The 15,680-nt window shown below is 39.1% G+C and overlaps 1 protein-coding gene across 1 annotated transcript in view; it reads right to left on the bottom strand.

The window, feature by feature from the left end:
* Positions 1–15,680, bottom strand: part of PRKAR2A (protein kinase cAMP-dependent type II regulatory subunit alpha) — a 60,579-nt gene that overhangs the window by 12,407 nt on the left and 32,492 nt on the right. The window contains exons 3-6 of the mRNA XM_083869155.1: positions 7,443–7,495; positions 5,766–5,849; positions 4,572–4,678; positions 496–649 (exon numbers count right to left, since the gene is read on the bottom strand). Coding sequence (XP_083725281.1) covers positions 496–649; positions 4,572–4,678; positions 5,766–5,849; positions 7,443–7,495 — 398 coding nt within the window. The remainder of the gene's footprint in view (positions 1–495; positions 650–4,571; positions 4,679–5,765; positions 5,850–7,442; positions 7,496–15,680) is intronic.

The following is a 15,680-nucleotide window of genomic DNA, read 5'->3' as shown; positions in this document are numbered from 1 at the left end:
TTGTGAAGGAAAATGAAGCTTTGGCAGTTTTCTAACCTCTTCAAATTACCAACATCCTCGAGAAGATATTTAACACATTCCCATTCCCTTGTGAGACAAAATGGTAGGAATGTGAGTTTAAAATAAAGAACATGATCTAGGTATTGTTTCCGCCTCCCAAAAACACGTGCTTTAATGCTTCCATGGTCCTCTGCAGGATGAAAACAAAACCAGGAGGTTCCCCGCCACCCCCCTCCCACTCCCCTAAAAAAAGCCACAATTACAGTAAAAGCAAAACTATAAAGGGACAGATAGAACTAGTGATATAGTTTTTACAGACAAGTTGTTCCAGAAAGTCAGCCAAAATGATTTGTACAATGGATCTATTATGCCAGAAGATGAGATAGTAGATCCTGATAAAATACCTTATGAGCAGAGGAGCCATATCAAGAGAAGCTCTGGACACAGTGAGATACTTAAAATATTATGCATATGAGAGCAACTTCCTTTCCTTACCAGTCCCCAAAGGGCTCCTTCTGTTGTGGCAACAATGGTGGCAGCTCTAGGAGTGTTGTACATCAATGCCAGTTCCCCAAAACTGCCGTGATTATCGTAGCGGCCCACACAGCGAGACTGGTTGTCTTTTGCTACAAAAATATCATACAATCCTCTGGAAAACAATGGAATAAACATTTTTTATTAGACAACATCCCAGTACAAATCTTGAAAACAGCTTTTTGCTGTTATACAAATATTCCTTTTATTGCTGTATGAGATGGAACTTTTTGAGCTTTCCAACTGCCTGATTCTCAGCTGCTTCTATCTACACTGTTTTCACAATAATTGTCTCTTACTAAAGCATTTCACTGCTGATAGATATGGGCAGGATCTACTTGATTTCCTCTGCACAATATTTTGACATTGCTGTTCTGGCCAGGGTGAGAAGTAGCTTCATCATCTTTAACAGTGACATGTCACAACACGTATATTACCCAGTGAGGCCTCTTTTGAGAGGTCTCAGATCCATCTCTACCCATTTTCTCAGTACCAGCACTGCTGCAGACCTTTGGGACACACTCAATCCAACTGCCCACCCACTACTATAGGTTTGTCTCAACTCCAGTTTCAGAGTATGTGTATTTCATAACCCCAAGATGCTCTAAACCTGCTATCTAGCTGAGATCTCTGAACAGGTCAAGAGGAAATGTCCAGCCACCAGAAATCTCCTTGCACTTCGTTCATACTCAGCTGTAATCTGTTCAAATCAAAAGGCCTCCTGCACCCAGTTCTCCATGAGGCACAATTCTTACACTATAATCAAGTTAAGAGAACACTATTCCAGAATTTGCCAAGAATCAAAAGATTACTCTAATGAAGTGCAGGTACAAGTACAGCAAGTCAGAAGTCAAGACACAAATCTGTAAACTGCACCACAGGAACTGCCTATGAAAAAAGCAGCTGTGTACAGAAAGGCAGCCCTTTGAAAGTCAAACAAATCTGTAACACCTTCAGGACCGTCATGCTTGGGGCTTTAAAGAATAATTCAAAAATACATTGGAGTAGGCTTGATTAATTCTTAGCTATGGCAAAGGGATTGTTCAGGGACTACCCACTGGCCTAAGACACTTCACAAAATGTATCATGTCCAGGAGAAAGGCAGGTAGGGAACACCTTCATGACTTTAGGCAGCTGAATACACGTATAATTTTCCTGACTAGTTTGGATCTTTGCCAGAAGAAATGGTATTACACCGCACAGCATCACTAGGCACGTGAGAAAAAAAGAAAATGAATTACCAGAAATCGTACTAAGTGAGGAAGGAAGGCACATGAGACTCCATAACAATCCTACCAGACACCTTATACTCTACTGCTTACTCACACATAGGAGAGTAAGAAACCAGCAGCATACTAAATGTAAACTAAAAAGGGATTAGTGCTGATGGAAAGTGTCACTAATTCTTGTAATTAATGTCTGATATCTATTTAATTATTCTCTGAGAGGCACCAGATGCAACAATCTTCAGAGTTGTTTTTTTGATCAGGATGAGCCAGATATGAACACCTTAAGCAAAAGCAACAATAACTTCTTCCCATCCTTCAGCCTGAAAGTCACTTACTAGTGCCGTTTATTTCCAAATAACCATAGCCACGTAACCTTCAGTCAAGCATTCAGCTGCCTTTGGCCCAAGGACTAAACTGGTGATGCAGTACTGGGTGACCTTGGCTCAGTTTTATGAGAAAACTGTTGCTGAGCTGTGAGAGAGTCCATGAGCTAAAGCCCTCCAAGATAAGAAGAGTAATAAACAGACCGAAGTGTAATTGTTGAGATGGTAATCGTTACGAGGCCAAGGACTCAACTGAAAAGTACTGACATAAAAAAATTTAAAACCCTCAGGCAAAAAAAAAAAAAAAAAAAAAAAAGGGCAGCTCAGATTGTGGATCAGTCTGTGCCAAGAGGCAGCAGAGGCCAATGCTGCCCCTCCTGAGTGATGATTGCTCCATCAGCACAGACCCAGCAGATGCCTCCTCAGCAGTGATGAGCATCCCATGTTCAGCCATGCAACACATCCCTCTGAGCTCTGCCCTCCATGCAGAGGGCACTAAACACCTGCTGCCTCCTCAGGTTGTACCTCCCCTGCCTGCTGCCCCTCTGTGCATTGCAAAAGACACTCGGACACGAGCCATCTGGTGAGGAAGTGCTGCAAGCAGAAGACTTTAGTAAAAAAAGACTGTGCCAGAACACAGTCACTGTTCATTTAGACAGAAAGAAATTAATCCTCAGCAATATTTAGGCATTAATTACTTGGGAGTAACAAGACATGCCTACTCATGAAAAAGCCAGAGTCCTCCGAACTTGCACTTGCAAACAAGTGAAAATATTGTGGTTTTCCATAAGGACCAGTATTCTGCTATTCCTCTGCATGACAAAATAAGTGGGTGGGAGCTGGTGGAAGACTGGAAAGGGAGAACGGACTGAAACTTCCTAACTGCGGAAGTTATTCCTAATAACCAAATAGCCAACAAAAGATTTGGAGCCAAGTTACCGTTCACAGCAAAGGCTGCCATGGTGTCACTAGCCAACACCAAGTTTAATTTCCTACACTGTACAACCTTTTTCCCACATACTTTTAACTTGGGAATAAAACAAAACAAAAACCTAAAGGCCTGAAAACTTCGAACAAACCTACCTCTTGACATAAAAAAACTTGTGGAATAACATTACATTGGTAGAACAGAGACCATAAAAGCCTTTACCTGACTATCTAAGGTAAGGTTCCATTTCACTTCTTCATTTTAGGTTAAAACTCATACCACAGCTTTTAATAACCAACAAGATAAGAGCCTTGCACAGAAACAAGTCACAATAGGCTGATGGTATCTAACATTTCTGAGAGGCTCCCAAACTGAGGTTAGGTTTCCTCAAAATTAGGAACCACTGCTTTGCACAGATCTTATCTTTGCAGAGCTGGTGGCTCTGCTCGCACAAGTTCTGATCTGCAGTACCCTACTCTTGTCTGTAACTCTGGTTACAGCCTGATCTCTCTGGTGAATGTGGCAAGAGAAGGAACTTGGCCAGCCTAGCCAAAGACATGGGTCTGGATTGAGGAAGAATAGGTGAGGAAGATAACAGAGTGTAGAAATGGGGCACCACTGGTTCAGGCTAATGGGTTGATATAGCAGAGGACAGGGAACAGGAATATGGGTGGAATATATTTGATCCAGCCTTATGTTCTGTAATTTCATTAACCAGAAAGGGGAATGTCCTGAAAATGAACAAGAATCGTTTGAAATGAACAATTTATAACCTAAAATTTTTTTGCAATTCAAAAGGCAACAACCTGTCTTAAAGAACTGCCTTGAAAGCAATTCATACAATATTAATGGTGTCATTATTTCAGTGATAAACAAGATAACAGTGCACCAAAAAAGCAGTTTGCTAAGATCATGTTCCAACAGACATTTATAAACCACTCAGTAATATTCTGTGTAATATTACAGTTTTGCAGAAGGAAATAAATTTACGTTCTTAAATTACCCTTTGGATAAGTTATTCAAAGTAACATTAGCCATATTTTTTCCAAAAGGGTAAAAGATACTCAGAATGTCCATGCACAAATGTATGTATTATATGCCTGTTACACATATACGTGATAACCTAAAATTATGATGTGAATTATGTGAATTTGCTTGATGGAAAAAATTCCAAAATGGCACCTTAAACTCTGCAAATGCAAATCACAACTAACAGAGGCAGAGCCACCCCAACTCCCTCTGAAGTCAGTCATCAAAGCTAATTGAATAAAGTCCAAGTTTTTATTTCCTAGATTCTCCTTCCTGAAAATAATCTCCTACCCCTTCCCCTTACCACAGAGCTACTTTCCCCTCTCCTTTTCCCCCAGAAAAAAATATAACCTGGTCTAGAGAAAACATATCATATGACTGGTTTTAAGCTGTGCTTATGCTGATAGGCACAAAAATAAACTAAACAAATAATTTTCCTCCCGAAACTTTCCTGCAGTAAATATTCTCTGCCATTTCTAAGAAGCTGAAGAGAAACATCCTCTACATTTCACAGGCACAGCTGCTTACCGCTCAACGACATAGAAGTTATCTCCATCATCACCTTGGTCAATCACATGCTCCTGAGGTTTCACCTTCCTCTCAAACATGGCATCAAGGACCTGAGACAGCTGCTCCTAGAAGACAAACGGGGTGGGGGGAACACAACTATCAGAAAACACATCTTAGCATTACTGCTGGACAAGGGCAAGTTCATTTCATTTGGGCTGGATAGTGAACTGGAACCTGCACCACACTTTTGTACATTTTACAGTACAAAAATACAAGTAAGACTGATATTATGTGCTGATTTCCACTAGCAGCTCACTCCTTCCCAGCTTATTAGTACAAGTTCAATAATGCAGACAACCAGACTTCTAGCACAGAAGAGCCATTGTCTCAAGTTCATGTCCAAATGGTTCAATTTTCACATACCAGTTCAGTGCCAAAGCACACATATGTTTGGTATAATCTGACACAGCTTCACTGCAATGGACACACATCAATCCCTATCAACAGTACATGTATTTCATTGTATGTATGTCTAGAAATGGCACCATGATCTATTAGTAAATTATCTGTACTGCCATCATCTAAGAGCTCCAGTCATGATCAGCACTACACTGAATAAGACTCTCCACAGACTTATTTCCCTGGATAGTTTGTTGTCCTAGAGAAGCTGCAATTCTAGCCCCACATGAGACAGGACAGGTACAGATGTGGAGCCCACACAGGTAATGCTGGTCTGCACAGCAGGCTCCAGATGGATTTCCCTGTTGAGCCACAACTGAACTTCCCTTTTTTGCAAGCAGCACAGCCAGGGAAACTGTGAAAGCCAAAAAAGATGACACCATATAAATGCCTTGCCTTGATGCTGACCTGCTTTACCATCTTTGCTATTCCCAAGCCCATTAACAATATACTTTCACTGCATTTTCAATGACCAGATGTTCAAAGTTGAAGATGTAGATCACAGCTGAGTTTCTAAAAATACACGCAAGCCAGTCTTCATGCTGCTGATACACTTGAAATATTTACTGTGCTCCTGAGGTTGGGAATTATCATTGTGGTATCTCTTGGCACCACTACACCAAAAATATTCTTCCTCTTTTAAACAGAATCCTATTTTCTTGTCTTTAAAAACTGTGTCTCGACTTTTAGATCATATTAACGGTATATAACTAAAAATTAACTCCATTTATGATTTCCTTAAAATGCTATTACCTGATCTAGGTTTTTGAAGAGCAGGATATCTTTACATGCTTCCTGCAGTCTGCATCGCTGTTCATCAGTTTTTGGATGAACTACCTTTAAAACAAAGTAGAACAGAACAGTCATGACAACAAAGAAATATGATTACAGACTAAACCTTCACTTCAGCATGAAAAAGCAGAACAAATTTAAGTGCCAAAAGTATACAGTCCTTTTTTCTTGTTTGCATAAACAGTATTTATATAAATATACAATGCAAGACAGAATGAAAGACACATAAGAAAAATATTATGCTGACAATTAACATATGAAAAATAACAGTGAAGGCAAGAAAGAAGAGAATGCTTTTTCCATTCCCTTCCCTTCCAACACAGACATAGCCACAGTCAAAGCTTGAACACATGAAACAGAGGAAAAAGTGAAGAGTTTTCTTCCTAAACTCTGGCTATATTAATCCCAGTATAATTACTGTTGGCATACAGGCAGTTTATATCATCCTATATGATACATATGAGTCTCAGGCCATCCAATAAGAAGTTACAGAATCAGCATGGGTTTTTCTAACAAAATTACTTAAATAAAAGCTGTGTTGTTTGAGATTTTTTTTTCTTACTTCCTTCCATTTATAAACATCAGGTTAAAGGAACCAATACTCATACTGTATCATGAAAATGTTTATATATGTGCTTGTTAGGGGCAAATTATGAAAATATATTAAAAAATAATTACCTGACATGCACCACATTAACATTTCTTATTTCTGGAATAACAAGGATTCCAAAAACCAGTTATATCAGTAGGCATTTCTAGAAAGTTATTTCCCAAATTTAAACAGGTCTCAGATCCTTGTTTTAAAAGAAAACAGAATATTGAAACATCAGTCAAGAAAATTAAGACTTTTGATGGAATAAATGTGTCCAAGTTTACAAATATTTGGATAACCAGACATACTCATAGTGGTTTTTTCTTTTTATAGCATATAAAAATTATTTATGAAGTATCTCTTCTTTTTTAAGAGAAATTATATTAGCCTTAGATCTTCATTGCAGAAGTGTACACATGCTTGCAATGGAATCTGGAAAGGAACACCAGAAGTCCAGAGAGAAAACACTGACTCTCACCAACCAGGCTACATGATTTGCTCACAAAAACTCACCTCTAAAGAAATACAATTATAATATCTGGATTTGTAATTCCTAGAAACTCCCAACTTTCAAGAACAAGAGAAAAAACAGGTGGCTGCAGACTTAAAATATTTCAAGCAAGCATTTCTCCTACTCAGGCAGAACCGCTCTGACAAGAAAGACGGCAAAAAGCATGTGAGGAATTTTAAGCACCCATGAAGAAACAGCTGTGGTAAAGCTTAACTAATTCTTCTCAACAGCATCGACCATCTAGGAATTGCCTCAACAAGCCTTTAAGAGAATTAAGAAAGGAAAATAGCCTAAACTTTAAAGATGTTAAGATTTAAGCACAGCTCTTGAATCCTTTGAAGTGAAATTGTATTAAAGCTGTAGTGACTAAAGAAGTCCATGAGACAAAGTGGCTCTAAATTTTGAAGCAATGTCACTTTGCCAGTGTCACCACACCACGCTCAGCACGAAAAGCACGAGTGGTAAGAAAAGGCAATGTACATCTGCCTGTCAGTCTCTAGAGAGAACCATGCATGGAGTGATCCCTCACTCTTACCCTTTGTTCTGTATCTTCTTCCTCCTCATCTGGATTGAAAGCTTCGGCACAAACTTGGAAGAAAAAGAGAGAGGAAATAAGTAAAAAGAAGTAATTACAAATTACAAACAGCAAACAAATCAGTTGAAATACGCTTCTTCTATTTTCCTACAGGAAAACAAAATCACTTTTCATTTTGTCATTATAGTATCAGAGGCTCAAATCCTGTCTGTTCTCTGAGTAGGCACAGCATGGCTGTTCTCAGACTCTCATGTAAAAAGTCTGTGACTTATTAAATAATCTTGCCTAGCAAGTACCCAGGCATGGACACAGATTTCCTTTCAACTGGTATCAAAGCATAACAATCTCCATTCATATTCATTTACAAGCATCTTCTCTAAAATGCAGGGGAAAAGTACTGCTGCTGCACTGCTTTGTTCTTTGCAGTGCAATATACAGAGTAAAACACTGAGAAAAAGGAGCACGAGGAAAGATGAGACACTCGCTCCACCTCAACTCCGATTTGCAGGTGAATATCTATATTTTGGGAGGCCTTTTGATACAGAGAAATCATGTTTTCACAGAAATTTATTGGGGAAATTAATAATCAGCTTCACCATAGTACAATGAAAAAAATAGTACTTAGTCCCATCCTCCACACGTTCCTCTATCTTACTACATTTTAACCATATTAACTGGTGAAACAAAAACAACTCTAAAATTTAAAGAGTGATTTTTTAAAAAAAGGATGACAACAGTTGTGGAAAACTACACACTATAGTGCATTGGAAGAAGGCTCTGCCAAACATGCCATTATACCTACAAGACCCACTGAAAGAGGCAATAATGCAGAGCTGCTGAAATTTCAAACCGTTTTTGTTCAGTTTTAATTCTTCGGAAAAAGCTTATCTTTAGTTATCTCAACATTTACATTATTGCACAGTTTTACAATGCTAAATACAGACACTTTAGCCGCCGAAAGCCCACAGTTCTAGCCCAGATTTTCTTATTAATTCATGAATATTAACAGTTCTTGCATGTCAAGGTGATCTGCGCACCCTAACCACCCGTACAGACAGTCAAGGAACGTGAGCATCAGTCCTTTTTTTATCTACCTGTGCTCTTAGTTTAATAAGGGTGGTCTCACTTCTGAGGTTATACATTACTTATAAAATTTTACATGGAAACATAGACAAGAGTTTTCCTTTGTACTTTATCCAGCATCCTGACAATAGTGAAGACTTGGCAGAATGCCCAGAAGCTCACTGCAATGACATCTAATTGCTGAATGGACTGAGAAAGTATAAATAAAAATCCAGAAAGTCTAGAATTCAGCAACTTGTAAATAATTTGAAAATGCACACATGTCTATTGACCCTGTCATCGTGCACTCAACAGGACTATAAAAATGCAAAACTCTAGCATAATTTACTAGGAAAGATTTGGTTGGTTTTGTGTGTCTTTTTTTTTTCTTCTTCTTTTTTTTTTTCTCCCTACCTAAAAGATGCAAGTCTTTCCTAGGAAACTGGATTTTAATTCCTTTTTTTTTCCTGGAGAGAGTGAGGAGACTCGAATACAACAACAAGCATTCCACTTATCAAACCACAATGTAAAAACACAATCATATAATCATTAGGCATCAGGCATTTAGAGACTAAGTATTGCTCATACAATAAACCTGTTTAACAAAACAGAAAGTGTGTATTGACAGTGCACCTACCACACACATGCTTTTAGTTTAGCAGAGCCACCCACACTTAGGGCAGACAGTCAACAAAGGATAAACAGCATTTTTCCCCAGCTGAAAAAAAGTATAGTCCAGAGTCCAAAGATGACTGGTTTATGGGAAGGTGGATGCCTACAAAGCTACAGAACTTGGACTGACAGGCTGGTCCACTTAATATGCTATACAAAGGCACTAACAAAGAGAACAATATTAGCATTTTGGTGTGAAAGCTTTACTCCTCCTTCCATTTTACAGTAAATATCAAAGTCTATTGTGAAAGCTTTGGATTTTCTAATAAGGAACAGTTACTAAGAAGAAAGGCTCCACGGTTTAAACAGTATGGTGAAATTGAAGATAATTAACTCTCATTTTTTACAACCAGTGTATCTTATGAGTAATTTGGAGTCCAATTCTCTATTAAGCACAATATTACATACTATAAATGCACTTCTGTATATTTCTGAAAGTACTTGGTGTATAAGCACGTTCAAGTCACATATCTATGAATTCAGAGATCACTGTACCACTATATTATTGTATCATTCAAATTTTAGTATTAAGCTGCAAATTTGATTTTGTTCCCACCTCAGTTGCAGGGAAGCCATTACTGAAAATGCTTCAGCATTCAGGAAATTCTCTTCAAGATTTCCTTGGGAAAACAAGTTTTATTACCACAGCTAAAACTAGAGAATCAGAGCAAAACCTTATCTTAAAACGATGCAACTCAGTCATCTATAACTTCAGTATGAGATGGCTTTGGTTAAGGTTTGTAAACGTAGGTTTCCCCTATTTCATCTTACCCAGTAAGGCTGAAAACAGCTCCCAAAGCCCATCGAGGATACAGACTAGGACTTAGTGTCCTTCCCTTACATATGGAAATCACTTCTGTAATACCCATGAATGGGCACCACAGAAATACAATAAAAACATGGCAAAATACCACTTCTTCCCATGCTGTCACATAAAATGGCTTCCCATTATACTTCTCGTTCTTCAACCTCCTGCTGGGATTTCTTTTTCCATGGAGAAGAGTAGGCCAGATGTTTTGACTTTGGACAGCTCTGATTGACAGGACTCTATTTACTTGCAGGCAGAGCTATAACACTTAATGTAACATATCTGTTGTGGTATGCTTAAAAAAGAGGAGAGACAAAATTCTCAAGCTTAATTAATACTGTGATTTGCTGGAAAGCCAACAGAAAGCTTTTCAGCCTACTCATAACAACCAACAATATTTTCCAAATACTTGAAAATATGACTAATGAAAAGAAAAAGCAACATTACATCAAACCAATCCCATGTTTTATGGTGTAGTATGCCCGATTTTTCTTTCCACTGTTTTTAATTGGTAAATCACTTGGGGAAGTCTGTAGCATTTGAGTATATGGTCTGTATGTCAGTCTTACCTTCAAAATGTTTCCTATTATCTGTGCTGCTTGGCTATTTTTCTGGCTGTAAAGGACCCCCATAACTACCCTAAACTCTGCCAATCTCTGTCAGAAATCTAGGGAATTCCAGGACTCCTGAAGGTTATTCATTTGTGTGTTACAGTACAGCCAGTCCTAATGAAAAAACATCTGATCTTTCATCTTGACAGAGTAAAAGCCTCCTTGACCCATTATTTGACACGACTGAATTCACATATTAACTATTTAAGTGTCCCAACAAAACAGGTACTGCAAGGCAAGCTTCTTCTCACAGATTCTCCTGAAAAGTGTAGTTTTTCAGACTCATTGAAATGGCAGTTGGAAGGGATGCCTCTCTGAAGGTAATCCAGTCCAACCTACCCCTCCAAGGGGAGCTATTTGGAATTGAGGGCTACTTTGGGGCTGACCTGGAAACCTTCCAGGGCAAAGACTGCACATTGCTCTGCTAACCTGTTCCAGCACCCTCAGGGGAAGAAGTTTTCGTAATGTGCAACCCAAAGCTCACCAGTATCTTCATATAATTTGAAGTGACTTCTGAAATCACACCTTGTCTAGCTGAGATTTTCAGCACAACTCTGCCCTTGAGCAAGTGCTGAGCAAGAATCCATCAGTGGCAGTTACACACCAGTGTGACACATCTACAGCTCTATCAGCTCACACCATGCAGACCAAGCTTCCTTCCAAATCCACCCATACATAGTTCAGATAGCTTTGGAACATAAAAAACTGTTTCAATTTTATGAAGCTTTGAGATAAAAAGAAATCCAGGCTTTTATCCTACCATCTACATTTTGTCTCTCTTAGCTTCTGCAGCTCTCATGCTGCACCTTCTTTGGCTTTCAAGAACATCTGTTAACACTTCTGAAGGCTCAGAAATGATACAGCTCCATCGCTGCTTTGTTATGCAGGTGACAGAATCTGAAAGCAACCGAGATCTCTGTAGCTGCAGCAGTGACATCAGCAGTGGATGGGTGAGGGGGAAGCAAGGGGTGGGGAGAGGAGAAGTAGCAAGACAAGTTTGCCAGTACAAACACCACCTTTATTTATGCAAGTTTTAATCACTCTCAAGATAACAGTGTTCTGCAAAATATGTGTTTTGTCAAGATCAAAGGCCTTGCACTCTATACAAATCTGTATGCAAGTAACGTTTGAGCATTTAGCTCTGGCAAGTTAAAACAGCCTCCAAGAGAAATGCACACCATCCCTGTCCCTGAGAGATCACTGCTTTTTTCAAAATAATAGCCAAGAGGCTGATGCCTGCACACCTTCAAACACACACAAAAGAAGGGAAATTAGGTTCTGTGTTTTATGTAAAGTGAATGCATTATTAATATTCCTATTGCTACTGAAACAAGTAGCAAATAGATGCCCTGTCATACTCTCTTTTCAATTCTGGATCCCACCTTCTGCACTGCAGAGTGAAATCCTATTCACTCTTCCTCACTTAGGAGGATGCATCACCTCCAATTGATCTTATCAGACCCATTAACAAAAATCCACTCAAAGCAGTACATGTAGAACCACTTTTTCAGTTATTTATTCAGATGAGTAATCTTAAACTATGTTTAAGGCAGTGTTCTTTGCATTTGAGCTTGTCAAAGCTTCAAGCATTTTTTAAGTCTGTCTCTCAAGGGACAGATGCATAGCCTCTTCTGGGAGCACTATGCCAGCTGGAAAGATGACCACAGCCAGTGGCTTGTCATTCCCTCTGACAGCTGAGTTGCACTTCAAAACGATGCAGTCAGATGAATTAGGAAGCTTGAACAGCACTTACACACAGGTCTTTGCTGGCACAGCTAAATGTGATTTTCCACACTTGGGAAACAACGTCAAGTTTCCTCTCACTTCTGTTGCTGGTTAGCTCAGAACTTTTTGGTTTAGAAATTGCACTTTGTTTCTCAAGTGAAAGATCTCACCATGTCAAAGCAGACGACAGATTCATACCTCGATCCAGCAAGTGGGAAACAGAACCTGCAACCATTTGCACCACCTGAACCATTTTCACATTTATGACAGTTGGAAAGAAAAGCAACACTGAAACCCAAGGAACAGTTAATATGTGCAGGAAAATCAGCTGCTCCAGCCTTCAATTCACTAGTGAGAACCGACTGAAATCAAGGGTAAATTTTTTGCTAAAACCAATGTTGTTGCATCAGTCCAAAACTCAGATCTTGGGTCTTAAAAGACTGGTCTTTCACTTTTATGTGCCACATGGCAATCTCCAGATGCAGGATAGCCCACAGCAGTACCACCTCCTGACTTCACTCTTAATTGTCATGGAGGCGTAACTGAGACATGATTTACAATAACCAGGACTTGAGCAAAAAACACCCCATCAAACCTCTGTCAAATACCAAAGCAGAATATTCAAACATGCAACCACTTGCATGGCCATAAATGTCAATTCAAGTGTACAATTTTTTTCAGTGGAAAAATAGTTGGAAATTATTCATTTCGGGGAGGAAAGTAAAAGAATGGATTTTCCGTTATTGAATCAGCTTCAAATGTCATTTAAATTTAAAAGGAAACCAAATCAAGTCGGTTCTTCACAGGCAGAGTCACAGGCAGAGTTCTTCTGTGTTACAGATTAACTACAAAAGCACTCAGACTCAGCAGGGCTGTGCCAAACCAGCTCTGTCCAGTCAGGATTACAGGTTCAGGCACACTCCACACTTGGTCCCAAAGCCTGCTCAGGCTGAAAAGCTGCACAGATCACTTTGTCAGGAAAAAAGCCTTTGAGACACTGATGGAGCCTGCAGAGCCCTAAAATCCTGCACTGTTTCACCTTGCTCTGCAGAAAGCCATTGTTGCCTCTCTTGCACAACAGGTTGAAGTGCTCACCTGGCTCTACCCAAAGCCTTGCTTACAGCCCAGGGTCAACCTGAAAATGCCCAGCTCTGATGAGGACATTGCCCATGTTCCTCAAGGTCCATGACTTTAACAGAGTAGCAGAACTGAGGTCCAAGGTAGAGCTTGGAGAGACCCCACTCCAGTTCACAAGTTGGACAAACACTTTTGCCAAGAGAAGTGCATGATGTGTTACAGTGCTTGCTAACCTTGCTTTTAGAAATCTTTGATAACCATTTCCCCACCATGATTATGTACTTTCCAATAGCATTATCTATCTAAATCAGCCTTCTCCAGTTTGTTCTCTTTCCATGAAAAGAGAAATGCAACAGTTCCGGCGACAATGGCTTGTGACAAAACTGAAACACCATTGTCACACACTCCTACTTCATATTACTTTTCAGTAACAAGTTCAGAACAGACTGCACAATCAATTATAAATGCCACCTTTTATGATAATGGGGTTTTTTTCTTCGCAGGAAATCCAACTTTACATGCACAGACATCTTTTCTCCCAAGATGCATAAGTACAGGCAACATAATAAGCCCTTTAAAATTATGACAATTGGTTGACAACTATTTCCATATGTGCATTTGCTTTATATATTCTGAATAATACAGTTCTTAAATATTCTTATTACATTCATACAGATTAATAAAAATCTGATTTTAAGTGTTTCTTTAAAAGGCTTCATCATCAGATGTACAGTAAAACAACTGCGACAATGCCTTACAGCAGAATAGCCATTAATTTTTTTTTTTTCACTTACTACAGCAAGATTTGGCAAAGTATTTAAAATTACATTTCCCTAGGGGCAAACGAGAACTTTCATGATGAAAGAACTGGAATAATAAACGGAAAGTAAATAATCACAGTCTCTTTTAGATTCCTATCTTTACACACATATAACGAAAGCATTACAAGCAGACAATACTGCTCCAACTAGATTTTAAAGACAAGCAAAAAGCACTTTTAACAAGACACAATGCGTTCCTACTTTATTATTCCGAGGTAGGCTTTGTTCAGGGTTGTTTTTTTGTTTTGTTTTGCTTAACTCCTTCTGCAACCTGCAGGCTCTGGCCTGGAAACCAGCCCCAGGTTAAGTGACTCAGGGACTGAGCAAACCACAGACCAAAGGTGTCCCAGCACCCGGGAATCACTCCAGGGATCTGTTAGAAAAAGACATTCCCTACCAAACTAAGAGGCAACTTGTTGAGGGTCTTACTGAACTGGAACAAAACTCCAGAAGACAATCCTAAGCTTGTATATCTTTATTTAAATGCTTCTCCAGTTAAATCCTCCTCCTACTCAGGAGCAATTAAAACAAAAAACTTGTGCCAATGTAGGACTAGAGAGAGAATTCTCCTAAGCACTTCTCCTACCTCTCTGGCATAACCAAATGAACATGACATTTGCCTTTTTTTTTTTTTTTTTTTTCAACTAAACCAACAGCTATTTATCATTGCATTTTGCTTCGTACAGTTGCCTATTTAATTATATCAAGGCACAACTTTTACTTAATGCTCTTATGTATGAGTTATACCAAACGTTTTAGCTTATCCTTCCACTCTGCATGCTCACACATTGAAGGGTTACACTCTCTCACCTCACTGAAGCCACAGGTTGCAGAATAATGATAAATTTGTGAGGCTGTAATTCCTAAACTGTAATTTTTGACAATTTGAAAATTTACAGTTTCCAGAGGACCTATGATGAAAGCACTCTGGTGATAAAATAAACACTCTGCAAGTCTCTCTTGTACAGCTGGAGAAGCCAAGGGACAATCTTTCCTGATTTCACAGAATCATCTGCTAACTAAACCACATCTGGGACTCCTGTACTTTGGGCTTCCATATCTCAATTCACAACATGAGAGCCCAGCATCCCATCACACACTGGTGTCATCTGGGACTTGCAGTACGAACTAAGTCTGCATGAAAATTGAAACAACAAAAATGCTTCCATCATGGCAGAGGACTAACAAAACTAAGAAAGAACTAAGAGTGGCTGACAGTTGGAGAAAACAGCTCTGAAACAATAGCTACTGAAAGCAAAATACTGCCCTTTCAATCTTAAAACAGTAATTTACCATTTGCTACTTCTGTTTCCAGTTCCCTTTACTACATCAAAATAGAAATCTAAAATGGAAGCAGGGCATTTTGGAGTTACATATTATTCCATGTGGTGAAGCCTGGGAAATTCAAATGGAGCAAGCTTTATTCTCGCAAGTTAAGAAATCAGAAGGCTGAAATGGATAA

This window comes from Zosterops lateralis (assembly GCF_965231275.1).
Source record: "Zosterops lateralis genome assembly, chromosome: 11".
Lineage (NCBI taxonomy): Eukaryota > Metazoa > Chordata > Aves > Passeriformes > Zosteropidae > Zosterops > Zosterops lateralis.
This window is presented reverse-complemented; position numbering and strand designations above follow the sequence as displayed.